This window comes from Sciurus carolinensis, chromosome 13 (genome assembly GCF_902686445.1).
Source record: "Sciurus carolinensis chromosome 13, mSciCar1.2, whole genome shotgun sequence".
Taxonomy (NCBI): domain Eukaryota; kingdom Metazoa; phylum Chordata; class Mammalia; order Rodentia; family Sciuridae; genus Sciurus; species Sciurus carolinensis.
Window position 1 is genome coordinate 13,333,237 of NC_062225.1, and position 25,814 is coordinate 13,359,050.

Consider the following 25,814-nt stretch of genomic DNA (forward strand, 5'->3'; position numbering starts at 1 on the left):
CTAAGCAAATACAAAAGTAAAATAAGGTTAGGAGAGGGGGTGTTGTTTAAAAAAGGAAATGTAATCATATTCACCTGTCTGGCTCACATATAAATTGTATCTTCATAGTCATGATAACATAAACAACTATCATATTAACCCCAAATTATGACAAACTCATTTCGGGGAAGTATGGAAGCCAAATATCCAACTACTATTGAACTACAAGTAGTTCAATGTTATCTACTGCTACAGAAAGTCAATATATGTACAAAACTGATAAACTGAGAAATAGCCATATAAGTTCATAATGTAGATACAAGGCAGTAAACTTAAGATGTGACAGCTAAAAGGAACAAAACTGGATGCCTCTGGGGAACAGGATAAATTCAAGTTCCGAAATGAGCATTTTGGTATCACCAGTTAACTATGTGCACGCCTAACTTTAGTAAATTTTTAAGGCTCTACTCACCATTGAGCTAAAATAAGGGTTTTTTTAATTTCAATGTAAAAGGATTTTTTTTTCCTTTTAATTACTTAAATAAGATAACTTGTCCATATTTAGCCCAGTTATAATGTATAGAGGTCAAAGACATTTGGGCACTGAGCACACCTGCTCTTTCTCCTGCTTCTCAACAGAAGAATCAAGTGCTGGGCATGGACAACTGCCCCAAATTCTCCAGCTTCCTACTGCACCAACCAATTCCAGTTTATTAAGCACCCTGCTCCAAATCAATCTTGCCAGTTCTAAGCAGCTCAGAGCATGGTCTACTGAATGAGTTACACAGCAAGATCACTTCAGAAGAGTTAAATGTGTAAAAACTTTTATAGCAAACAGACAGGGCAACATATCTTTTGGTTCTAATAAAAAAAACCAAGCTGGTATTCTGTATGTCTACTTTTTCATTTCTATTTTCTAATGCTTTGTTTCACTGAATTTTAATGTACAGAGAAACTACTGAGGCTGAGTCACTCAGACTTCAAAAGAGCACACTGCAGTGTGCCATTTGATGTGCTGGAGAATTCTTTGTGTCTGAATGTAAGGGGGCTGGGTGGAGGACCTGGGAAAGACAACACAGAACTCATAGTTGATATTCCATTTTTGCCATTTTGTGTCCATTCCCCTGAATTTCTAGCATCCCATGAGGGTAGACTATCACCTATTTTGTTTACCATGCCATACAAACACAACAGGGCTGGCGTAGATAAGTACTTGTTAGATGAAGTCTCCCCATATGGTTAATTGTTTTTCACTGTCTCCCCAATTTAGTTTTCTAAATTCTTCATAATGCTACCAAAGTAGCAAAGTTTCTAAGTTACCAGTTTTTGAATTTGAGAAGTCCTAAAACATATTCTCACCTCTCCTTTAAAATTCTTACAGGAAAAAGTACCGCCCAAAACACATTGCTTTATTATTTAACTCAAGAGGCAGCTTTTATTCTGCATAATGCCAGTAGTCTTTATACCTGATCAGTCTCATAATAAAAGATATTATGTTTGATAAGTCATGATATAACATTATATAGCCCAAGAACATATTGCTGCCACACTGCCACTGATAACACGTTACCCTGTCTTCCTCCATTCTCTTCCTAGCCATCTTTCCATATATCCAAACAGTTACCATATCTTATAATATCATATTAGAGCAATTCGACTGTCAACCAAATCTTCTACAAGTTAAATAAGTACTTGGGAATTTCTACATTGATAATCAAGGAATGTCTCCCAAATTAAATATTAAAATGGCACAATACTTTTAACACTGATAATTCAAACTATAAGAAGCCAAATTCAATTAGTGAAAAATCTATTTGTAATAAGTTTTCAAAATACCTACTTGCAAATACTCTATATAATGAATTGTGATTGCCCACTATACATCTATTTATGACAGAAATTTTGTAAATATTGACTCAAAAGCTAAAGAAGTGACCTAAAATTGTCTCAGTCCTTAAAAATATCACATATTCTAAATAAATAGTGGGATTTTGAAAACTTACTATGGAATAAATCCTTGACTCTAATAAGGCCAAGAAGTCTGCACTTCTGTACATTTTACTTTGAATGTCCTACTACACCTTTACCCAACCTGGGGAATTCACCTGCCAGGTAACCCTGTGGTCATGCTAGCCTCTGATCATAGTTGTAGCTTCAATGCCTGGACATCCTATATCTGAAAAGCAGAATATTGTGCAACTATTTAAATATGCTATTGCAATCTGCCAATTTTTTTTAAAAGATTGAAATAAACAATTGAAAAAGTATAGCACTGATTGTAATAATAGGAAGCATCGGTATCATAAACTTGATACAACTAAGAAAGAGATGGAAACAACTGACACTAAGATGGGCAAGCACTGCCTCAAGCAGTTGCTTATACCCCTTGGGCAAGAATCTGCTAGCTAATAAAAGCAAAGAAACAAAATAAAAGACCATGTGTGAAATTTTTATGCTAAAACGTCTATCCATAAGCTAAAACATACTTAACTTACAATATTTAGTTCCCTGGGAATAAAACTCCTTAGATTAGTCTTTAGCTCAACAAACCTGTTCAGTGATGTATTATTTCAAAAGTAATATGCAAGCCAGGAGCAGGGGTGCACACCTATAATCCCATCAACCTGGAAAGTCGAGGTAGGAAAACCTCAAGTTCCAAGCCAGCCTTAGCAACTTAACAAAACCCTGTCTCAAAATAAAAAAATTTTTTAAAAGAATTAAAAATGTAAGTAGGTAGTAAAGTGTCCCTGGGTTCAATCAACAGTGCCAAAAAAAAAAAAGTAGGTTGCATTATTTCAAAAAATTTCAAAAATGTCTCTTAAATCTTCCAGGCTCAATCCATGAACACATACACTATACCACAAGTTTCTGGATAATATTTCTGGATTATAATAAGTAAAAATACACATATATCCAATGCCAATTAAGAAAAAAGGTAAAATACAAGTTTGCAGTTATGCAAATAAATACACACTTATTATCAAGTTTCAAGCAGTAAAACCCAACATTAGCAAGGGTGGTTATATTTTCTGTAAAGCTTTTGATGTTCCTGTTTTAGTGATAATAGCTATGGGAAGTGTGGGTTTGATAATCATTAAGAGCTACACATCAATACTTGTTCAACAGGGTGGCTTCCTCTCACCTCACCCAAGTCCAGGATCCTTCCAGCATGAAGGAAATCCAGATCTCAGAACAAGTCTGAACATGCCGCTCAGCAGCAGATCAGATGACACAACCCTCCTTCTAATGAAAACATCTAGTTCTACAGAATTCACCTTGCTCTAATGGATGTCCTCACCTCCAATTTAAAACAAGAAATGCTACATTTAAAAGATAATATTTAGAGAATCCCTCACAAAGGTTTAAGAGCCTACTCCAGAATGTTAAAAGTAATGATTTTTAAAAGTCAGAAAATTTATATGGCATTTTACCACAGAGCAATCAAAAGAAATTTTAGCACTTTCACCTTGCTAATCACAAGGTTCCTCATAATCTAGTGGGCAGTGTACCCACTGAAAGGGACATATCAAAGCCTGCAGAGAATAACTGGATTCAGCAAGTTAAATCTAGCTGGGAGGGTTTCCCAAAGTATCCGATCCAACCTCACCTCCTCTCTACCATCACAGCCACCAATCCAACTCCACCCCACCTCCTCTTTCTGGACCAGTGCCAGTCACCTTACCTGCTCCTTCCAAAACATCATCTGCTTGAGTCCCCTACTCCAAGAGAGTCCCAATCCCAACAAAACCCTTTTTTACTATGAACTAAACCCCGAGTCTCAGACATGCTAGTAAGTGCTCTACCTTTGAGCTACATCCTAACCCTTTTTTAAATCATCTTCATCATCTTATTTTGAGAAAGGTGCTCCCTAAGTTCCCATGCTGGCTTCAAACTTGAAAATCCTCCTGCCTCAGCCTGCCAAGGAGCTGGGATCACAGGCATGTTCCACTGCCACTGGGCCTGGATCAAGAACAACAAAAACTTTCAATAGCTCCTCAATGTTTAAAGAATGATGTCTTCCCCAACTCCAGCATAAATAATGCCTTCCTGAGACACCCCCTACTCCCTAAACACCCTGCCATTCCCAAAGGTAACTCAGCCCTTCCTTCTCTGGCACACCCTCCTTGCCTTTCTTAACTAAGGCACAGTGATGGGCTCTCCCTGTTAGCTCCCCTTCCACCAAGGTCTTTGGGTTGAGAGTGTCCTGCTCAACCTCCAAGGTCTACCTGGTACCTTTCTCCAAGGACAGACAGGGTCAGACATGTTCCATTTTACATACATAAAATCTACCATCCCTTCCTTGAGTGAGCCCTGATTTCAGACACTTCACCTACTGGATTCTAAACTCCCTAACAACTACTATTAGTGGATTCCTCTTTGACCACCCCACACCAACAGTCCTTTCAAGATTCAGAATTGTCTTTCTAAGTCTGGCCATATGCTCACAAAATACAAAATAACAGTAGTTATCAAGAAAACCACAAAAGGGCGAAATAATAAAATCCAAAATAACATGGAAAATAAATGTGATTTATTTCTGGCTTTAATTTTTCATATTAGCACTGATGAAAATAATTGAAATTCCTATTTATCAACCCAGGGAATTCAGTAAACAGTCATACAGGCCACTGTGCCACAGACACTTATTTATATATGTAGGATACTCTGAATGTAATCTTCTGACAGAACTTCACAAAAAAATATTGGGGGATGAGGGTACAGGGGATCAAACCCAGAGTATTGCAAATGCTAGGCAAGTTATCTACCACTGAGCCATACAAACGTCTTTTTAAAGCTTTCATTTTTGAGTATCCTTTCCTAAGATCCCTCAAAAACACAGGCTAGAAATAAACCTCTCTGAACAGAATATAATGCTTTTCAACTATTTTTTAAGATAAAGGTGATATGCCATTCAATTATACCAAACCATTTACCATTTTTCTCAGACATATTTCAAAAACTAGAAGCTATCCCCCAAAAAAGTACTTTTCATAGAACATATCAAACTCACTCTCAACTCATTCACTTCACATTAATACACTCCAAATAAGCAACTTGCAAATTAAAAAAAAAAGTAGAAATTATAACACTGAAATAAATCAGTACTACAGACTGTTGGGCTTACAGGTGTTTTACCTGACCATGTTTTTCTTAAAAAATTTAGTAATAAATTAACTGATATAAGTTAAGTGTTCAGAATCTTATTCCCAAACCAACAATCAGCCAACAAAAATTCTAAACAAACTCCTGTGCACAATGGTAAATGACTCTAGAAAGTATACATTTAAAAGGAAAACAGAGATGTTGTCCTTACCGAAGACAGTAAGTAGATTCAAGGTCCACATATGGGTTCATAATCATCAGAGAACTTCTTGTGATAGTAACAGACCCAGAAGTACATAAAACAATTAGGAAAAAAATTAACACTGGATATTTGATATTTTTCTAAATGTGATAATGACATTGTGATTATGTTGAAAGAAAAAAGAAATGGACTGAAGTTATTTACTGGTAAAATGGTTCCTGGGGTTTACCTTAAAATAAAGGAGGGGAAAAAGAATATAGATTTAAAAAAAGGGTTAATCATGAACTGATAACCGTTAAACTGAGCTATCAACTCTCTTTGTTTATGTCTGAAAATTTCCATAAAACTACCATGAGCATAATCTCTAGCACGACTTTATTCTGGATTATATGCAACTTTTGCAAAGATTTCTTAATTCCTTATAGTTTTGCATAATTAGAGATTTTCTACTCAACTGTACAGACTTTGTAGTCAGAGCATTATTGCCATTGCCAATACCCCTAATACTTCCCAAATGTAGTCTTGGTAAATCTCCTACAACAGTCTAAGGAGTAGGGGAGAAGGAAGGAAGGAGGAAGCGAGGAGGGGAAACAACAATGAATCTGCCCAAACTGTTACCATAAAGAGCACCCACCTCTTAAAACCAATTAATCCACACTGGGGTTTTATTCTTTCCTTTTTCTTACGGTCTTAAAAAGGACTACTGCCTTATAGCTTACTTCACTGCCCTTAACACGTATGCTGACCAAGGAAGATACAAACAATCCAACTACTGTGTAACCAGGTCAAAAACAAGCTCTGGCTAACTCTCTTGGAAGAGTATACTCACCACTTAGATTTGGCCAGAAAAACTGGGTTAGGAAAAAAAAGAAAAAAAAAAAAAAAAAAAAAACCGCCTGGTGCTTAAACAAACACTGGGGCTGGGGAAAATGTCTTTAAGCCAGTTACCAGTCACTCAGTGAATTGCAACACAATCTTTTCCAAAATTTTCCAAAGCCTTCCAAATTCAGTTGAGCCCAGCAGGCAGAGTTAACAGGGCTCCCTTTCAAATTCAAAAATCTGGCCCCAGCCCCAACAGTTAACCAACAAAACACATGCTAATTCACTTGAGATCACCTAAGAATACGGACTCAAGTTCAGACCACAGGCTAGTCAGTACATTGGCCAAGCCAGGGGAAGTTGGAGCTGGGGAGAAATGTTCAAGTGATAGATAAGCCCTATTCATAAAGCAGGAAGGAGACAATAAGATCCACACTTCACTGGGCCCAAGAAAACGTCTACAGTCAGCCTTCCAACCTCCCCCATCCCAGCTCCATTTGTAATGAGACAATGACAATTCTTCAGTGAACCACAAAGCCCTGCTTCATAAGATAATTTTTTTCAAGCCCAACCTTGTACCCACTCTTAACAGCTAGAAAACTCCCCCAGTGCAGATAACTTTCAGAGAACGTTTAGCAATAAGAAACAAACTGAGACAGGGAGAATTTAATATTGTTTTGAATTTTCAAGGCCTGCGCCTCCATTACCTACAGCTCTTTCATAATCTCCAGAACGTGCACTGGATAAAATGAACAACACACTGTTAGTCACATCAGGTGTCAGCTACTCAGTGCAGACTCACAGTCTCCAGATTCTAGTTTCATTTACAGTTGGGGGCGGGGGTTGATAAAATATAAAGAAAGAACGTCAAGAAAGACCTGGGGTGGGTGTGAAACCAGGGTATCCTCTCTACTCCCCGCTCTCCCTCATCTCTGTTTCAATTACACAGCTGTCAAACAGGTTATTCCTGGAATTCATATTTTATAATCCCCACACTGTAATTCTTCCTGCTTCTGGTGGCCAAACATACAGTCCTCCCTGCTTCCCCAAAACATGTATCGATCAGTAGAGGGTATGATGGCCAGAGTTGTTATAAAGCAGTCCCAGGTAACACCAAACTCCCCACCTTGAGCACTTGGCAAGCACTCAAACGAAGAAACACGATGACAATTTTCAAGAAAGCCAAGGCAGTGGTTTAGGGTAATCATAGGCAAGGCCTGCCTATCCTGAATTTTAATTGACACACAAACTCAGGAAGCCAGATTTGGGGGGAAAAAAAAAATTAGGTTGTCTTGGGGGGCGGGTGAAGATCCTTTTCCATTTTGCTGAATTAGACTGCATGCCTAACTGTGTAGCTTATTTCCTTATCTCAACGCCAGGAAATGAGGTCTTTTAAGGCCAGTGTGAACACAAACTCGATGTTTAAAAAGCAAGGGGTTGCAGGGCGAAACCCCTTTCCCAACTTCGGCCAAGCGGCGTGGCCTCCAGTCAGCGGCGTATTTATCGCCCTTTGCCTGGTCCCCCAATAAGAAGTTTCAACGTCCACGGGAAACAAAGAAGGCGCCCCACACCGACCTTATAGACTTGTCCATAGGTGCCATTTCCAACCACTTCCACCAGCTCAAAAATCCCAGCAGGGTCCTGGAGAGAAAGGAGGGGAGGGGTTAGCCTTTAAAAGAGGCCCAAAAATGAATCAATAAAGCGGGGCGGCTGGAGAGGAAGGGCGGCGACAAAAGCGGGGGGTTTCGCCCCGCTCGGTCCCCGTGCGCGGGGGCGGCGGCCGCGCCGAGGGTCGCGCCCGGGTCCCCGCACTCGCCAAGCAGCAGACAAAGGGCCGCCGCGCCCGCGGCTCTGCCCACGGCGCCGCCCGAGCGCCCGGCCGGCCAGGGCGCGGCCCCGCTGTCCCGCTGCCCGCGGCGGCCCACTCACCCGCAGGGAGGAGAGGTCGATGTCCACCAGACTTTTTGCAGGGGAGTCGTTCGCCATTTTCCCTGCTGGCCACCCCAAAACAAATGATAGCGATGAATATCTCGGCGGCTCTGTGGAGTCGGCCACAGGCCAGGCCGCCGACGGTGCTGCTCGCGCGCTGCCGGGCCGGTCCGGACTCTCCTCGCCGGGCAGGGGGCGGCGGCGGGACGGCCGCCTCTCCGCCGCTCGCGGCTCTCGGCCGCCGGGCCGCGCGGAGGGCGGGCGGAGCGTGCGCGGCGACGGCGCTCACACCATGGCGCGGGCCGGCAGGCCCCCGGGCGTCGCCCGCCGCCTCAGGCCCCGGCGCCCGCGCCCCGCGCGCCTGGAGGACGGGCCCGGAGCGAGGGCCCGGCGCCGCCGAGAGTTGAGCGAGGAGCGCGAGGCAGCGAGACAAAGATAACCCGGGAGGCGGAGGCGGAGGCGGGCGGGAGGCGGGGAGGGCGGGGGCGGCGGCGGCGCGGGAGGAGGAGAAACGGGACACCAAAAATATATTCTGAGGAGAGAGAAAACAGCTCCCCCTTTCCTTCTCCGGCAGGAAAAACGGGCGGAAACGCGCTCACGCCCCGAAGCCCCGGCGGGGAGGCGCGGGGCGAGGCGCCCGCGCGGCGTGAATATTCATCAGGGGTGGGGCCCGAACAATGGCCGGGCGGCGGGCAGCGCGGGCAGCGGCCCGGACTCGACGCCCGGCGCCCGGGGTGGGGCCTCGGCGCCCGCTCCGCGCTGCCCAGATGCAGGGCCGGGATGCGGAGGGCTGGGATTTCCCCCGCGGAGGCGCTGGGGCCGAGGAAACGCCCCTGCTCGCGCGAACAATGAATGGAAGGACGCGGACCGCGAGCCCGAAGCCCGAGGCGACGGCCCCTCGCCGACCCCCGGGGAGGCGCGTCCAGCCCTGCCCGGCCGCCAGGGGCAAGCGGGGTGTGCCCGGCGGAGCGGGGGCGCCCCCTCCTCGCGCCGCCTCTCCCCACCCCCGCCCCTCCAGGTGGCGGGCCCGGGAGACCCCCGTTTCCGGTTTCCCTGCACCGTTTTCTCTTCCTCTCTCTCTTCCAGGCTGCGTCTGTGACAGGCTTGTAGGGCTTCGCGGCGCGTCGCTTGGCTGGCAGCCTTCGGAGGGTGCGCATCGGTTTGGGGCCGCAAGCACTAACCCGTGTTTTGTACCTGGAGGTCAGTAAGGGTCAACACACGGGCGTCTTCGGCAGCCTCGGTCAGTACCTAGGCCGTCTGTTGAATCCACAGTCCTGTCCATCACGCTCCCGCACCAGCCAGAAATGTCCAGTGGCTGCCTGTTACTTTACAGCAGGTGTTACAGAAGAATCACCAGGAGGGACGGTGGAAGCAGTCCCACCCCCAGGTTCAGACTCAGGAGGTCTGGAGTGGGCCTGAGAACCTGCATTTCTGACAGGTTCTCGGATGAAACTAACCTTCGGGTTACAGGATCATACACTGAGAACAGCGTCCCTGGATGGAAAGCCAAGGCCTTTCATACCTGGGTTTCACGAAGGTTACATCTCCCTTTATTTTTACTACCAATTCTTGAGTGTTTTAGGTACATTATCCAATTTCCTGCGCTCGGGTAAGGAAACTAAAGTACTATTGGAAGATAAAGAATGAACCCAAATCCTTAAAAGCATAACCTGGAAGGGGAGCAGGATTTCATCCAGATCATCTATTCCCACAATCCAAGTCTGATTTAGCCAAGTTAATCTGCTCCACCCAGAATATGTTTAGCACTCTCCTACTTCCCAGCAGATCCCCAAACAGGATCTTTCACATGAGAATCTCTTGTAAGGTTAAAATAGATTCAGGGACTCCTAGTATTCACTGATTAGGAAAATCACTGTAACCAAAGTGTTTCTATAAATTTACTAATGCTTTCAAGTGATTTTGGTTTTTATCTATCAACAGCAATGGAATTGACTACAAATACAGATTAAATAGAGAACTAGATTGGTACACATCTGAACTTTCAGACCATATTATTAAAAATAATATTTTAATAGTGTGTGCTATTAGTTTTAGATAACACATATTGGGCTCAGAGTGTTACCTCATTATTCTTCACATTAACCCACTGGGACTCTTATTTTCCTCACTTTACACATTAGAAAACCAATATCTAAACCAGTTACATAACTTGCTCAATGTGTATGGTGGGTACCCATACAGAAGTGCCCCCAAGACAACTTCCACAGGTTCAACTCAAACCCATGTCATGGCCCACTTCAGACCTCCCTTCTTTCTCTCCAAGTTCCATCACCTCAAGCCCAGCTCAGAATCATCTCTTCTATAGACTTTCTCTAAATCACCCTTCCCCCAAGTACCTATTTCCTATATCACCATTGGGACAGTTATTTCTCACTTTTGAGTCAGTACCTGGTTGTAAAGAACCTCGCATTACAAGACTGGCTTAACCATTGCCTAGGATATTAGGATGAACAGCACAAGCTTACAATGAGCATAAATAACCAGAAGACTACAAGACAGAACACTGGAAATCTGAGCAGGATGGGAAGAGCCCTAAACAGATCTGATGTTAAGTATGCTGGATGTGGGGCAAAACTGAACTGGAATTGAATGCTCATTCTATTATTTGTCAGTTGTGCAATCTTGTTCATGTTGCTTAATTTCTGACCCCTGTTTCCTCTTCAGTATGCTAGATGAAAGAGATAAGAACAAGAACTCAAGCCAGCGTACTAAGGCCTGGTGACAGGGGATGCAAGAGGCCTTGGGATGGTAGATTCTCTAAGACTTGGTATCCGATGGATTGCCAGAAGGCAGCACAGACAAGGAAGTAAAAGACTTGTTCACAATTGTAGATGTTGTCCTGAGCAGAGGAAAGGATGGGGATTGCTGGGTAGTAGTGAAGAAGGAAGGTTTGAACCCCAAATTAAATTTGTTAGACTTTTCACAGAAGAGCAGTATATACCTGCCCACCTTGAAAGTCCACTCCAGCCCCAAGGGTAGGAACTGTTTTCAGTGAACAGCCATATATTAGCTCAGGCTGCAATAGCATCATACCATAATCTGGGGGGCTTAAATACAGTACCCCTACCCCTTATTCATGGTTTCACTTTCTGATGTTTCACTTATATGAGGTCAACCGGGGTCTGAATATGTTAAATGGAAAACTCCAGAAATAAATTTTATAAATTTTACTTATTATAATATATTGTTATAATTGTTCTGCTTTATTGTCACTGTTATTGATCTCTCCTTGGACTTAACTTATAAATTAAACTATCATAGGTATATGTGTATAGGGTAAGACCTTAGAATATGTGGGGTTCGGTACTGTATATGATTTCAGGAATTCACCAGGAGTCTTAGAAAATATCCCAGACACAGATAAAGGGGGACTGCTGTAACATATTTATTTTCTTGCAGTTCTGGAGTTTGGAAGTCCGAGATCAAAGCTCTCTATCATTCTGGTGTTGGTGAAAGTTTTCTTCCTGGCTTGCAGACCTTCTTCCTGCATACACAAGATTTTTCCTTGGTGCATACTCAAGGTGAGAGAGATGCACTTGCTGGTGTCTCTTCTTATAAGGGCACTGATCCTATCTATAACTGCTTTACCCTTATGACCTAGTCCAGCCTTTATTACTTCCTTAAAGGCTGTGTCTCCAAATAGTCACATGAGTGGTTAGAACTACAACATATGAACAGTAGGGTTGCAGGGACACTCAGTGCATAACAAGCCCGTGGTACATAATACCAGACAAGCCCTCGTCCTTAACAACTTATTGGAGGACACAAACAAAGATAATCAAGGTGATTGTATATTGGAAAATAAATACCAGTTTGGCATTTTAGACCAGTGGAGAAGGGTGGGGAATAGCTTGGCTGGACAAAAAATGAGAAATAGAAAAAGAACGAAAAAGGCTGGGGTTGTGGCTCAGTGGTAGAGCGCTTGCCTGGCATGGGTGAAACACTGAGTTTGATCCTCAGCACCACATAAAATAAATAAAGGCATTGTATCCATCCATAACTAAAATAAATATTAAAAAAAAAAAGAATGAAAAGACTGCCCACACTGGGCAGAGGACTCAGTTCAGAGAGCCCTGAAAAATAGTGTGGGTTAGCTTTCTGTTACTGTGACAAGTACCTGAGACAATCAGCTTATAAAGAAAAAGATTTATTTTGACTCAGAGATTTGGAGGTTTCAGTACATGATTGGTTGGTCCTGTTTCACTTGGGCCTGTGGCAAGATAGCACATCATGGGGTTGGGTTTGTGGCTTAGTGGTAGAGCACTTGCCTGGCATGTGTGACGTCCTGAGTTCAATCCTTAGCACCACATATAAATAAATAAAGTCCATCCACAACTAAAAACATTTAAAAAAAAAAATAGCACACCAGAGCAGCAAACACGTGATTGGAGCAAACACATGATTCATCTCATGGCAGCTGGAAACTGAGGGGTAGGATTCCACTATCCCCTTCAAAGGCTATTATGGTTTAGATATGAGGTATTCCCCAAAAGCTCAGGTCTGAGACAGTGCAAGAATTTTCAGAAGTCAAATGATTGGGTTAGGAAAGCATTAATCTAATCAGTGCATTCATCCACTGAAATTAACTGGGTAGTAACTATAGACAGGTAGGGCGTGGCTGGAAGGAGGACGTCACTGGGGGTGTGCTTTGTGGGTTTATATTTTGTCCCTGGTGAACGGCACTCTCTCTCTGCTTCCTGCTGGCCGCATCCTGAACTGCTTTCCTCCACCACATACTTCTTTGCCATGATTTTCTACCTCACCTCAGGACCATAGCTATGAAGTTGACTATGGACTGAGATGTCTGAAACTGTGAGCCCCTAACCTTTTCCTCCTTCTCTAACTCTTCTAACTCATGTCTTTTTGATCTTAGCAGCAAAAAAAGGGACGCCCCCAGTGCCCTAAGAGTTTACACTCAACCCCACCTCTTAAAGTTTCTACCACTTCTGAATAGCATCACCCTGGGATCCTTAACACATGGGTTTTTAAGGTAGACTTAAGATCCAAACTGTAACATAAATTGAGACAGTTTAAGTGGAGACAAACTGAGGCAAGGGGTTGAAAACAGAACCCAGACTATCAGTCACAACAAACAATAAGAACCTGACCTCAGTTCTCCAGCCCGAGGATAGCAGTAGTCTTGGTTTATTTTACATGTCACTACCATGACAGAATGCCTGAGACTGGGTCACTAATAAAGAACAGAGACATAATACTTACAGTTATGGAGGCCAAAAGGCCAAGTTCAAGATGCCCACATCTGGCAAGGACCTTCTTATTATATCATCTGATAGCAAAAGGCAGAAAGGCAAGAGAGAGAGAGAGAATGAGTGTGTGTGTATGCACCCACAAGTACATGACAGAAAGAGAGGGAGGAAAGGTCCAAACTCATACTTTTATCAGGAACCCCCTCCCACAGTAACTAACCCACTCCTATGATATCAGCATTAGCCCATTCAGGAAGACAGGGCCCTCGTGACTTAATCACCTCTTAAAGGACCCACCTCTCAACACTCTTGATTGGGAATTACATTTCCAGCACAAGAGCTGTGAGGAACACATTCCAACACAGCGACAGGTTTGAGTTCAGCAGACCAGGGGAATGAATGCCACCTTCTCGGAGTAAGAAGGGCTGGCAGTCATCTAACCCTCAAGCACAGGAGTTCTAGCGGGAGCTTGATGATACAAGAACATTAGGTTGACAGTGACCACCCCTTGTTCACCACTTCTTTCCTAGTTTTCTCTTTGTTGCAAAAATATTTGGGGAAATGGATTTTTAACCACGGGACAGGGAAGATAAGGAGGGACAGAGGACTGCATGGATATGACTTGAATGTTCAGGGTCCCTAAGGACTAGGTCAACTGGAAGTAAGTAACTGAAGTATTACTGAACATGGGGAATTAGTTAAACAAGAGGAGAGATGGTGATGTACATTCAGAAAAAGCTCAGAGGGGAGAAGCATAGGCCTAGGAGTCAGAGTCTGAGTTCTCATTCTGTGATGGACAAGGTATTAGTTAGCAAATGCTTTCTTTCCTTCTTGGCCCCTCAATTTTCTAATGTGCAATTAGGGGATTGGATGAAATGATTGGCAGGTCCTCTTAGAGCCTTGCAGACTGTGATTTATATCACCCTGGTCTCAGCCCTATATCACCGATACCTCTTAGCCAGGGTGGATGAGGGATGGAGGTTGTTAATGGCACAAGAGGAATAATGTAGACTGGGCAAGCAAGCTTCCATCCTTTCAAAGCCACCTCTGGGCCTTGGAGGAGAGTATCAAAATCTTAAACTAGTGTACCAGCTGAATTAAAAGGAAGCGACTACTGTAGTGCCCAACAAGGTGGAAGGCGTGGCGTGCAGAGGGCAGATCAAAGGGCAAAAAAAGAAGAAGTGGCCCAGACCAACATCCTTGCTACCAGGGCTGTGGGTGTTGCCACGACTCTGATGAGGAAGTTATCTGAGCTCAGGTCTCTCTCTCAAAGGCAGATCCTAAGATTTGGTTGTTGGTAGTTTATTTGAGAGATCATCCCAGGAAGCACAAGTGAAGGAGGGAAGAAAGTAAAAAATGGAACAGAGATGTGCTAATGTTAATAGATAGGTTATTATTGTGGGTAGTAGGGCTAGAAGTTTCTGGCCTGCTTAAAAAAAAAAAATTTTACTTTATATGTACCTTTTATGTGAACCTGTTGTCTTAGTCTGTTTTTCATTGCTTTAACAAAATACTTGAGACTGGGTAATTTTTAAGGGACAGAAGTTTTATCAGCTCATAGTTCAAGATGCCAGGAAGTCCAAGAGCTTGGCACCAGTAGGGATCTCATGCTACTTCAATTCATGCCAGAAAGCAGAAGGGCAAGCAAATGTGTGCAGAAGGGACAAAACACAAGAGACTGTCTCACGTGTTTAACAACCCACCCTCACACTGACTAATCCAAACTGAAGAAGAGTAAACTCTAGAAAGAAAGGCCTTGCTCCCTCCAAACAAGGACCTGCTTTCCCACAGAGCCACAATAACAATCAAATTTCAATCCATAGTATCTTTTTTTTATAGAAAGAGTTTTTGTAAACACTTTTTAAATACAGAATAGTATTTTAATGGCAGAACAACCAGCTATGTATAAAGAACTATTTTAAACCTTTTAGGACATTAGTGCCCCTCAATTTATATATTTATGTCAGGATTGCCTAAGTCAAGTTGAATTACGAAAAGTCCTTTACTTGCAAAATCCTCATGGGGCTTCAAACTTTGGATTAGAGATAACCCTAGCTTTAGAAACCAAGATGGCAGCCATAGGAAGTGGTTGGGAAAGGTTGGTGGGAATATAAAGAGTTGTCAGGGATGTCTGGTCTTGATAGATGGTTAGGTGAAAGGAATCAGGAGCTCAGGCCTGCTAGCTGAGGAGATAATAGACTTTTATTTAGACTTTTTCAGACATTTATATCCTTTGCCTGTGCAGCTACATCCCAGGAAGTGGTAAGAGCAGAGGACCTCTCTTATACTCCACCATTCAATATGTCACAACTGAAGTAGAATCATGAGTTAGAATATGATGCATTAGATACATATGCATCATTGAAGAGGAGAGTCAATCATAATCCAGTTTATCCCTTTAAAAAATGAATGAACCAAAAGACTCCATTAGCAATACTACAAGCTCACTAGTGCTATCAATTTGCACTTCTCAATTAGAGTGATTCCAGTCTCAAACCTTCTAAAATATGTCCTATGTCAAAAGATTAATTGTTGACATACCAATAATAAACTATGAACTATAAATGTTATATTTGTGAATTACAGAGTTCCTGTTATTTTGAATCAACACAATTATTTTCATCTTTTTTCCTTATCTACAGTCTATATTCTGTGACCAACTAACTTAAAAACATAGTCAAAATCAGGTCAAGAGGCCAACCATGACTGATATAGGTCACCTGGACTTGTCCTGCTCTTAGCTTCAAACTGGTCCTGGAGGTTATTAGGAGTTGAGGAGGGGAAGGTGTTGGACAAGAAAGTGTAACTGGATGGCACAAGTCTCCCAGAAATGCATTCGGAGTCGCAAAAGAAAAGGCCGCTTATTCTCATCAAATTCCGTCTTTTATTGCATTAGAACTTATCGCTGTTAGCTGTGTAGCCTAAGGAAAAAATGTATTTAGATTTGAAATGGTCCTTGCGGAGAAAGTGCTACACAAGCATAAATAATATTTAGTATCATGGCTTAACTCTTTAGTTCTATAGAAAGAAGAAAATAAAGAGAAGAGGGGTGCTAGCTGACAGCTAAAGGAACTAAAGATTGAAGATCTGGATATGGACTCAACATAGGCCACTTATAAATGTCGCCACTTACTTTGAAATTTCCAGGAACAGGGAACAGGGCAGATGATCAAAAGAGAGAACAAGTTGCCTGGGAAGAAAGGTCAGAGCTATTTTTAAAACCATCCTTTTCAACATATCAGACCTCCAAGAAAGTTTTTCTGCACCTCCATTCTTTGCAGGATGAAAACTAGCATACATGTTCTGTTTTCCAAACTCTGTTCCTCAGAGCTCTAAGGTTCCCTGGTGGTGGTTCATGGATTCCTGAATATTCCAGGGGATTTCTGGGGAGTTAGTAACAGGACTGCTGAGCTTACTGCCTGGACCTCCCTCCTTCCACCACACAAGTTCTGCTTTTATATGTTGTATAAGTTAAGAATATGAGTAATATTTTTCTAAGATGAAATTTCCACTGCTAAGAAAAATTGGGAAATCCTGAGTTAAAGTATAAGTATACTTGACATCAAAGATTTCCATACTCACATGGGAGAACTATCTATTAAATGTATTTCTCAGTTCAAAACTAAGCAGCACTTTTGCAATCACTGCTATGACTTAAGCAGAAATAAAGAAACCATGCAGGCTGGAGTTGTAGCTCAGTGGTGGAGTGCTTGCCTAGCACTTACAAGGCACTGAGTTGGATAATACATAGATCTGAAGGTGAGCCATGACCCTGTTCCAACCTAAGTGTGACCTTAGTCGATGAGGTTGCTGTGGCTTACGTTGTTTGTGCCTACTAAAACTCATGTTGATATTTCACTACCGATGTAACAGTTTTGAGAGGTTTCGGGGCCTTAAGGAGTGACTGGGTCATGGGGGCTTCACCCTCATGAAGGGATGAATGTAGTTCCCAAAAGAGTGGGTTAGTTATAAAGTATCTAACCCCCTTTGACCCTCTTCTCTTTCCCTGTACAGCTTGTCCATGGGTTTTCTGCCATGACTTTAAAGCAGCACAGGCCCTCATCAAAAACTGAGCAGATATAGACACCTGATTTTGGACTTCCAGCCTCCAGAACAGTGAGCTAAATAAGCTTCTTTTCTTTATAAATTACCTAGATCCAGGCATTCTGTTACAGCAACAGAAAATGGACTAAGTCATAGGCTCTATGAACTGACTTTTAAAAAAAAATAAAATAATCTCTTGTTTCTCACAAAGCACATTTTAGAGAATTCATTAGATAATCAAAAGCATTTTTAATTCTTTAGATGTCAGATCCAAGAGGTCATCTTTAATAATAATGATAACATAGAATTATAAAATAAAACTGCTAAACAATAATATGGGCCACATTGATGACACTGAAAAGTTAAAAGGATGTTTAAAAAGTTCATAGTAACAAAATATGTATTGTGATATTAGTAGAAAATGTCACTGTGTAAAATTTTTCTAAGATTATGATCATAGCTTCTTAAAACTTAAAAGCTAGTCATAGGAAAAATAATGAGAAGAAACACACCAAATTTTAGTAGGTGTTGGTCAACAAAATTTTGAATTTTTTTTTTTTTTTTTTTTTGTCCCCTTCTTTTAAGATATGGATTCTGGGAATTTTCTCTATGAACATATCTTATGATATTTAAAATGATTTTAAAATAAGATAAGAAATTAAGTAATCATATTAACTTCCTAGGGCTACTCTAACAAAGCACCATAGACTGGGGACTTCAGCCAACAACTGGATTGTCTCACCATCCTGGGCCCGGAAGGCGATGCCAAGGTGTGGGAGGTCTCCCTGCCTCTTCTACCTTCTGGTTTTGAGACAGTCTCTGCTGTTCCTTGGCTCGTAGCTGTTCACTCCAGTCTCTGCCTTGGTCCTCCTCTGGTGTCCCCCTGTGTGTCCGAGTCTTCCTGTGAGGCTCCCTGTGAGGACTCCAAGCTTACTGGAAGAAGGGCCCCTGCTCCAGCATGAGGACATCTTAACCAGCTTCATCTACAGCTCCGTTTCCAGGTAAGGTCACATTCTGAGACACTGAGGTTAGGACTTCTGTGTCTCTTTTTTGAGAGAGTAAAGAAACCACCAGTCAATTTGGAAGAGTAACAGTTTTGATGTTTCTTACAGAAGTTGCTGACCCTTATTCTTTCTTACCCTAATATAGTGGTTCCACACTGTAGCACATGGGTGGTTTAGGAAAGTGTCAGCTTTGTAGTTTTTGCTATGATCCCCCTCACCTTCTCTCTGCCACCCTCCTTGTTATCTAAGGTGCTTTTATTAGGCACATGTATTTATTGTTAATCAGAACTTTTAAAAAATCACACATTCTCTTCTAAGTGAGAGTTGCAAGTTGCTTCCATTTACATTGAATGGCTTTTGTTTCTGATTTGGGGGCACTTTACCAATGAGCTACATCCCCAGATCCCCAGACCTTCCCCTCCCTCCCCCCCGCCCCCCCAGACAGGGCCTCCCTGAGTTGCTTAGGGCCTTGCTAAGTTGATGAGGCTGACCTGGAACTGGAACTTGTGATCCTCCTGCCTCAGCCTCCCTAGTTACTGGTATTACAATTATGCCACTGCGCCCAACAAAACTTCACGTCTTTGGTTTTTTTTGGTTGTTTTTTTTGTTTATTTGTTTGTGTTTTGTTTTTTGTTTTTTTTCCAGTGCTGGAAATGGAAATCAGGACCTCACACATGCCAGGCAAGTGTTCAACCACAGCACCACATCCCCAGCTAGATTGACTTTTTAACAAGTAACTATACTCTGCAAATCACTTATAAAGAGTATCTTTAAAATTAAATTGTAAAAAATTTCTTAGATCTTTTTACAAACATAAAAGATGACAGGGAAGAAACTAATATGGAAAAAGAAGAAAGAAAAATAAAGTCGAAATGAATTGAAATAGAAGTTGATTTTCCCAAAAGGAATATTTTTTCAACATTGAGCAATCTCCAGTATGGTTGGGATATTTGTGAATTAGCTAATGTTTTAAAATAATGTTCGACTCTGAACTGGTTTTTGTGACTATTTCTCATGGCAAAGCTAGAAATAGTTTCATTTTTTTTATATCGAGACCCAAGTATGTTTATTTTATTGTTTTGAAGAATGATGTCTTTTGCTAAATTTGACAGAATTGCTTAACATAATTATATAAAAAAGGAACTATGGCATGACACAGATAAAGCCAGCTTGACTGTCTATAAACCCCCCGACTATGACTATGTTGCTGCTGCATGCCTTTGCAAATGAAAATATTTCTCTTTTTACATGCATGCATTTATTTAAACGAGAATGTCAGTGACATCTTCAGATAGGCATGTATATTCCATTGTGCTTTTATCCCCTTTTATTTTCTTTGTCTTGTTGGGAGTGTTTTGTTTGTGTCAAAAAGCTAAGGAAATTAAATGCAAAGCTATGATAATACAATGAAACTTTACTGCTTACAAGTCAGGAAATTAGAATTTGTTGTTCTTCTAGCCACTGATATTTGGCTACTCTGAACATTATATGTCAGAAAATTTAAACTGGGGCAGTTTTTACTTACAGGAATTTTTTTGGGGATACACAAGTATCTTGTCTCCCCAACTCAGTGCACAGGACTATGAGCAGGGCTGACCCAACCAGGAGAAAGGGTGCTCACCAGCCCAGGGTCTTCTGGGTCCTCAGCCTCTCCCACTCCCAACTCCAGAAATTACAGTCAGCCCTTCCTGTGTTCAGGTTCCAACTGTGGATTGAAAGCACTTGGGGTGGGAAAAGGATCACATCTGTGTGGAAATAATAGCCTTTTCTTGTCATTATTCCCTACATGATACAATATAACACCTATTTACATAGCACTCATATTCTATTAGGTATAGTGATCTAGAGATGATTTAAGGTACATTGGAGGATTGCATAAGTTCTTTGCAAATATTAAGCTGTTTTATATACAAACTTGAGCATCTGTGGATTTTGGTATGCTGATGGTGTCTTGGAACTAATCCCTGTGGATACCAAGGTTGACTGTCAACTGACAGCCCACCTGCACTGACACGGATAAGGTACTTACAGAAGAATGTGGTAACTGTTCCCATTTATTGGGTGCTTACCATGTGCTGAGTACCAAGCATTTTACTTCACAAACTATGTAACAAATATTTCCTGTAATCTCTATTTCATGGAGAGGAAAGACCAAGATGTAGAGACATAAAGTAATTTGGCTTGATTGCTCCTTTTAAAGATAGCAAATCTGGGATTAAAGACCAGATCCATTTGGGCAACTTATGCTTTTGACTATTAAGTTTTAGGTAACTTGGGCATTTTTACTAGCCTTGTTTAAAAGACCCATTTCCTTAACTTTGAAAGAGGCACGTTAAAGAAAATACTTCTGACTATAAAAATAATATATTTATTAAACAAAATGCTCTGCACTGCCTGCCCAGCTCACAGCTGTGGGTCCCGTGGTTCCTGAGAAGCAGGAGGAACCGTAACCATGGAAAGGCCAGGAGCTGACAGGACAGTTTTGCAAAGTGTTTTCCTGCCCACTGCCCCTCGAATCCTCACCGCAGCCTTCGAATGGCACAGCTTCTCAACCACCAGCATCCTGCAGAAATGGAGGCTCAGGGCTAAGCCAAGGGAGTGACTCACTCAAGCTCACATCCCCCGTGCAGAGAAACCCAGCCATGGTCCACTGTGCTCCTTCAGGCTTTCTTCTCGAGAAAAGAGGCTTTCTATCGAAGATCCTGCACTTGACAAGTGGAAATACTCAGCATTATGTTAAGGATCCCCTGAACTTGCTCAACAAGTAATTATCATTATTTTTCAACATTTGCTGAATTCCAGTCACATAATAGATACTGTCCCAGACACAGATGGTCCCAAGCCTTTGGGCTTGAAATCTTGAGAAACCGACAAACCTGGCAAATTTGAGAAATGAGGGGAATGCACTTAGTTGCAATGGGGTCTGGAAGAGGGCACTCTTGGTAATTACATGTCTGGTTACACATTCTTGACGACTATTTAGAGCCGTGCAAAGACAATGCCCAGTTTGTTGGTCTGAACAAAGGCAAACAAGGCTCAACCCCAGGCATGGTTCTGCACGCCATTCTGCAGTGTTGAAATAAGAAAGGCAGGGTCGCGGGGTGTGACGGGCACTCACTTTGCTGAAGATGGAGAAAAAAATCTTCAGAGAGTATTTCCAGATATGCCTATTCATTTCAGATGTGTTATGTTGCACACATTCACATACAGCTTAAACTTTACCAAATACCCACTTTTTTGCACAATATTCAAGCAGGGCAGAAATAAGAAGCACAAGACAGTTTGCAGAAGAAGTAAGTTTACAGCCATGGTCTCTGGGGACATGACTGCTATTTGGGATTTGGTGCTTTCTGCATCAGAGAAGTGACTGCGTTTGGCACCCAGGAAAAGAGAATGGCATGTTGGACCCTGAACTGACACTGACAGAGGGGTGAGTATGAAAGGGCAGGAACGCAGGTGCTTTCATATTTTATTTTGAAATTTGCACATAATAAAAATGTTTGATTAACATAAAAACATTTTGTCATGGCATTCCTACGTAGATGGCTCCAGAAAAGAGCATGCCAAAATAGTGATATTACAGCAACACCGTTTTGCTGACTTGTCTGATTCTACCCTGTGATGGAACTCTGGAACTGCCCTTCATTTGACATATCAGGTGAACTACAGAGGTATGCTATTTTCATTCTAAATTTAGCAACAGTCAACTCATTGGCTAGACCCTGCTAATGTGTTCCATTGCTTCATTTGGCTGGAAGGTGACACAGTTATATACAAATATAAGAATTCATCATAGTGTATACTTTAAAGTAGTGCATATGACAGTATTATAGATCAATTAAAACAACGCACAAGGCCCTGGGTTTGATTCCCCAGCACAACAACAAAAAGAGAAAAAAAGGAAAAAAGAAAGAGCAAGCACTGCTAATTGTCTGGTAAGAATCAATATAGTAAATTCAAAAGAACCCTGAATTAAGAGAAGGGAGACTGGAATTCCTAAGTCCAAACTCACCACATTAATTATATGAAAATGGATATTTAAACCTGAACCAAAAACATTCTAGGGAACATCTTTTCTAACCCTTTCTCTTTATACATGAAAATAAACTTCAACTAGGTAAAATCAATTGAACAAATATTTAAGTAGACTTGTTTTCAATTCTGAAACCCAAATACCTTATACACGAGCCCGTTTCCAAATTCTTGCTTGGGTCTCCATTTCTTGGCCAATAAAAAGAGGGGATCGAGGTCTTCTTGAAGGAAAAAAAATCACGAATCAATCATGCTTATAAACCTGAACCTCCAGTTTACAAGAAATACAGGGGATAGAGGAACAAGTTAAATGATGACATGAGGAAATAATAAGACAAATCCAGAATGTGGTATATTCTACTACAGGTCTCAGGAGCTCTCCAAGTAACTAAAAAAAAAAAAAAAAAAAAAATGGAAAATATTCTAGATAAAAAGAGACTAAAGAGAGATAACAACCAAGTAAAATTTTAGAACCTTAATTAGATCCTGTTTGGAATATTACAGCTCTCAAAGTCATTGTCACCAGGTGCTGTGGTGCATGCCTGTAATCCCAGTGGCTTGAGAGGCTGAGGCAGGAGGACTGTGAGTTCATAGCCAGCCTCAGCAAGTTAGTGAGGCCCTAAGTAACTTAATGAGACCCTGTCTCGAAATAAAATGTTTGAAAGGGCTGGGGATGTGACTCAGTGGTTAAGTGTCCCTAGGGTCAATCCCTGGTACCAAAAAACAACAACAAAAAAAAAAACCATTGTCAAAACAACTGGAACTTGAGAAAATGGCACTTTCCGTGATAGTATAGAACTATTTTTATTTTCTGTAGTGAAGTAACAGTTCAGTGGTTTTATAGTTTGAGTTTCCCTTATCCACAAACGCTTAGGGCCAGAAGCATTTTTGAATTTTTTTGAATTTTGGAATACTTGCATATATATAACAAGAAATCTTGTGGACAAGTCCCAAGTCTAAACATGAAATTCATGTATGTTTCATATACATCATACACATGACCTGAAGCAAGTTCTTGTACAATATTTTAAATAATTCTGTGTATGAAACAAAATTTCATGACATGCAATTTTCTACTTCTGGCATCATGTTGGCAGTCAGAAAGTTTCAGATAATGGAATATTTCATACTTTGGATTTTTAAATGAGGGATGCACAACCTGTGTAAGAAAATGTCCTCCTTCTTAAGAATTTAAAGTATGGTTAATGTTTGTGATTTTCAAATGGCTTAGCCAAAACAATATATGCGAACAAAAAAATAAACAAATTATATGAGTGTATATTGTACTTTGCTTTCAAGTTTTCTGTAGGTTTGAAAGTTTCCCTAAAAGAATATTAGGGAACCATAAAGAAGATTAGACCTAGTTTAATTGAATCAAAGAACATCATTCTTATCTATGACAAGTGTTTTTCTTATATTAACTCTAAATATTTTTGAGATCTCTTCCAGATCTGCTATTGATATAAATAAATATTAAGAGAAACTCATCACAGTGAGTGCCAAAGCAGACATGTGCTCAGACGCTGCCCTTAGAAGGATGAGGGAAGAGATAAGTTCTGCCTCCACGTGGCAGGGAGGCTGCCAAAGAGATGCACATGCTCATCCCTCCTGTGTCACATTAGCATCTTGAACAGGTCAGCCCTTCCTCGCACAGCTTGCTTGCTTTCTCTCGTAGATTTTTATGATACCCCAACCATGGTGATGACAACTGGGCATCTATTATCTTAAAAATTCAAAATATAACAACAAACACAAAAACTAATGATTAAGTCCGACTTGGAGCAAATGCACTTGGAAAAAGCAAACACCTACCTTACTCTCCTGGCTCCCCACTTTGAGCCCAAATACAACCTGTGGTGCAAGGTATTCTGCTAAGCTTTTGGCATGAAAGGCACTGTTTGATTGATAAATAATCCTGTCAGGTAGAACTGTTATAATGTCCATTTTACAGATGGGGAAATAGGTTGAAAGTGGTTAAGTAATTGGCCCAAGCATAATATGTTGCAGACCAGGATCTAAGACACAGCCTATGCTCCTGGAAATTTAAACCCTTGCCATGGCTAGAACTAACAGGAGAAATGCCTAGAAATCTTAGATTCAGTACTGAGGGTTGACAAGCAAGACCAGTATGACCTATACCAGCAACTCATGAACAAGGCATATTATTTTCAGGAAAAATATCGTGTAACTTATGAAGAGAAGAGACAAGCACTTAATGAGATTTTCTTGAAATGTTTCCTGTTACCCAGAATTACAGGCAGGTTCCCACACCTGAGGTCCAAGGAGCACTCTGAGTTCAGGAGCCTCTGAGAGACTCCAGCAGTTGGGGGTCCCAGCTCCAACAGGGCTGACCTCCTTCCTACCCTGACTCCAGCAGACGGGGGGAGTGTGCTCATGAATAAAGACTATCTCTTATTCTCCATGGTCTTTGATGGGCTGGAGGAAGAAGCCCTTTCCCTTCCCAAAGTTAAGGGGATGGGGAGGAACCCCAAGAAATCCACTTATAGTATGCGAAGTGCCTGAAGGAAGGAGGCAGGGACAGCTTGTTTCTTCGTTGGACATTTGCTTTGCTTAGCCAGTAACCATACTGATCTGACCCGTCGTCCCTGAGTTGGGGAAAAGATGAAGGAGTAATAGGTCTAAGAGGGAAGCAACAGTCGGGCAACTGCTGTGGTTTGAATGCAGTCCTCAGATTTCATGTGCTGGAAGTGTCATCCCCAAAGTCATACGTTACTGATATTTGAAAGGTGGAGTGTTTGTGAGGTGATTGGGTCAACAGGCCTCAGCTAATGAATGAATTGACCCATTCATGAATGAAGGGGTCATCACAGGAGTGGCTTTGTTATAAAAGTGAGCTCTCTCTGGCAAGCTTATTCTGTCTGGCCACGTGATGTCCTCTGCCCTGTCATAATACAGCAAGATGGTGCTCACTTGAAGCCAAGCTGATGTTAGCACCATGCTCTTGGATCTGCTAGCCTCCAGAACCCTGACTAAATAAACCTCTATTCTTCATGAATTACCCAGTTTGTGGCAGTCTGATATAGCGAAGAAAATGGTCTGACAAGCAACAGAAAATGGACTAAGTGGACTATACATGCATCATTTGACTCCCACAAGGGTCAAGTGAACACTAAAGAAGGTACCTGGTCTTCAAACATCTTGCTAGTTTATCAAGGAAAGGGCCACTTTAAGCAGAGGGAACCCAACAGCAGGGTGGACTGGCTGCATGTGGGTGACAAGAACTGAGGGCTGAAGAGAGGAGAGAAGCTGAACTGAAGGAGGATTTCTCAGGTAGAGAATTGGGAAATTTGATGAGCACAAAAATACGTGTAAATGGAGGACATTCCCAAGTCCACTTTTTTTTCCACAATGAAACATAGGTATTCCATTCAATAGTCCCACATTTAATATCCGTTTGCTTCATTCAGAGACTGTTTTTTCAACAACTATTTTAACGAGATTGAATTTGTCAAA

General features: G+C 41.7%; 2 protein-coding genes across 54 annotated transcripts in view; one reads left to right on the forward strand and one right to left on the reverse strand.

Annotated features, from left to right (window-relative positions):
- Positions 1 to 8,535, reverse strand: part of Map4k4 (mitogen-activated protein kinase kinase kinase kinase 4) — a 173,626-nt gene extending 165,091 nt beyond the window's left edge. For 7 of the 47 annotated variants that reach the window (XM_047522454.1, XM_047522442.1, XM_047522412.1 and 4 more), the window contains exons 1-2: positions 8,033 to 8,526; positions 7,679 to 7,744 (exon numbers count right to left, since the gene is read on the reverse strand). In XM_047522454.1, the coding sequence (XP_047378410.1) occupies positions 7,679 to 7,744; positions 8,033 to 8,089 (123 nt within the window). In that variant the 5' untranslated portion in view covers positions 8,090 to 8,526. Of the gene's footprint in view, positions 1 to 7,678; positions 7,745 to 8,032 lie in introns of all 47 variants that reach the window. The other 40 variants (XM_047522430.1, XM_047522439.1, XM_047522435.1 and 37 more) reach the window with 13 other exon arrangements.
- LOC124963040 (uncharacterized) overlaps positions 8,534 to 25,814 on the forward strand; it is a 68,566-nt gene continuing 51,285 nt past the window's right edge. For 4 of the 7 annotated variants that reach the window (XM_047522463.1, XM_047522461.1, XM_047522462.1 and 1 more), the window contains exons 1-6: positions 8,534 to 9,232; positions 11,453 to 11,574; positions 18,145 to 18,305; positions 18,954 to 18,989; positions 21,565 to 21,738; positions 21,851 to 21,979. In XM_047522463.1, the coding sequence (XP_047378419.1) occupies positions 8,710 to 9,232; positions 11,453 to 11,574; positions 18,145 to 18,305; positions 18,954 to 18,989; positions 21,565 to 21,634 (912 nt within the window). In that variant the 5' untranslated portion in view covers positions 8,534 to 8,709 and the 3' untranslated portion in view covers positions 21,635 to 21,738; positions 21,851 to 21,979. Of the gene's footprint in view, positions 9,233 to 11,452; positions 11,575 to 18,144; positions 18,306 to 18,953; positions 18,990 to 21,564; positions 21,739 to 21,850; positions 21,980 to 23,778; positions 23,975 to 25,814 lie in introns of all 7 variants that reach the window. The other 3 variants (XM_047522458.1, XM_047522460.1, XM_047522459.1) reach the window with 2 other exon arrangements.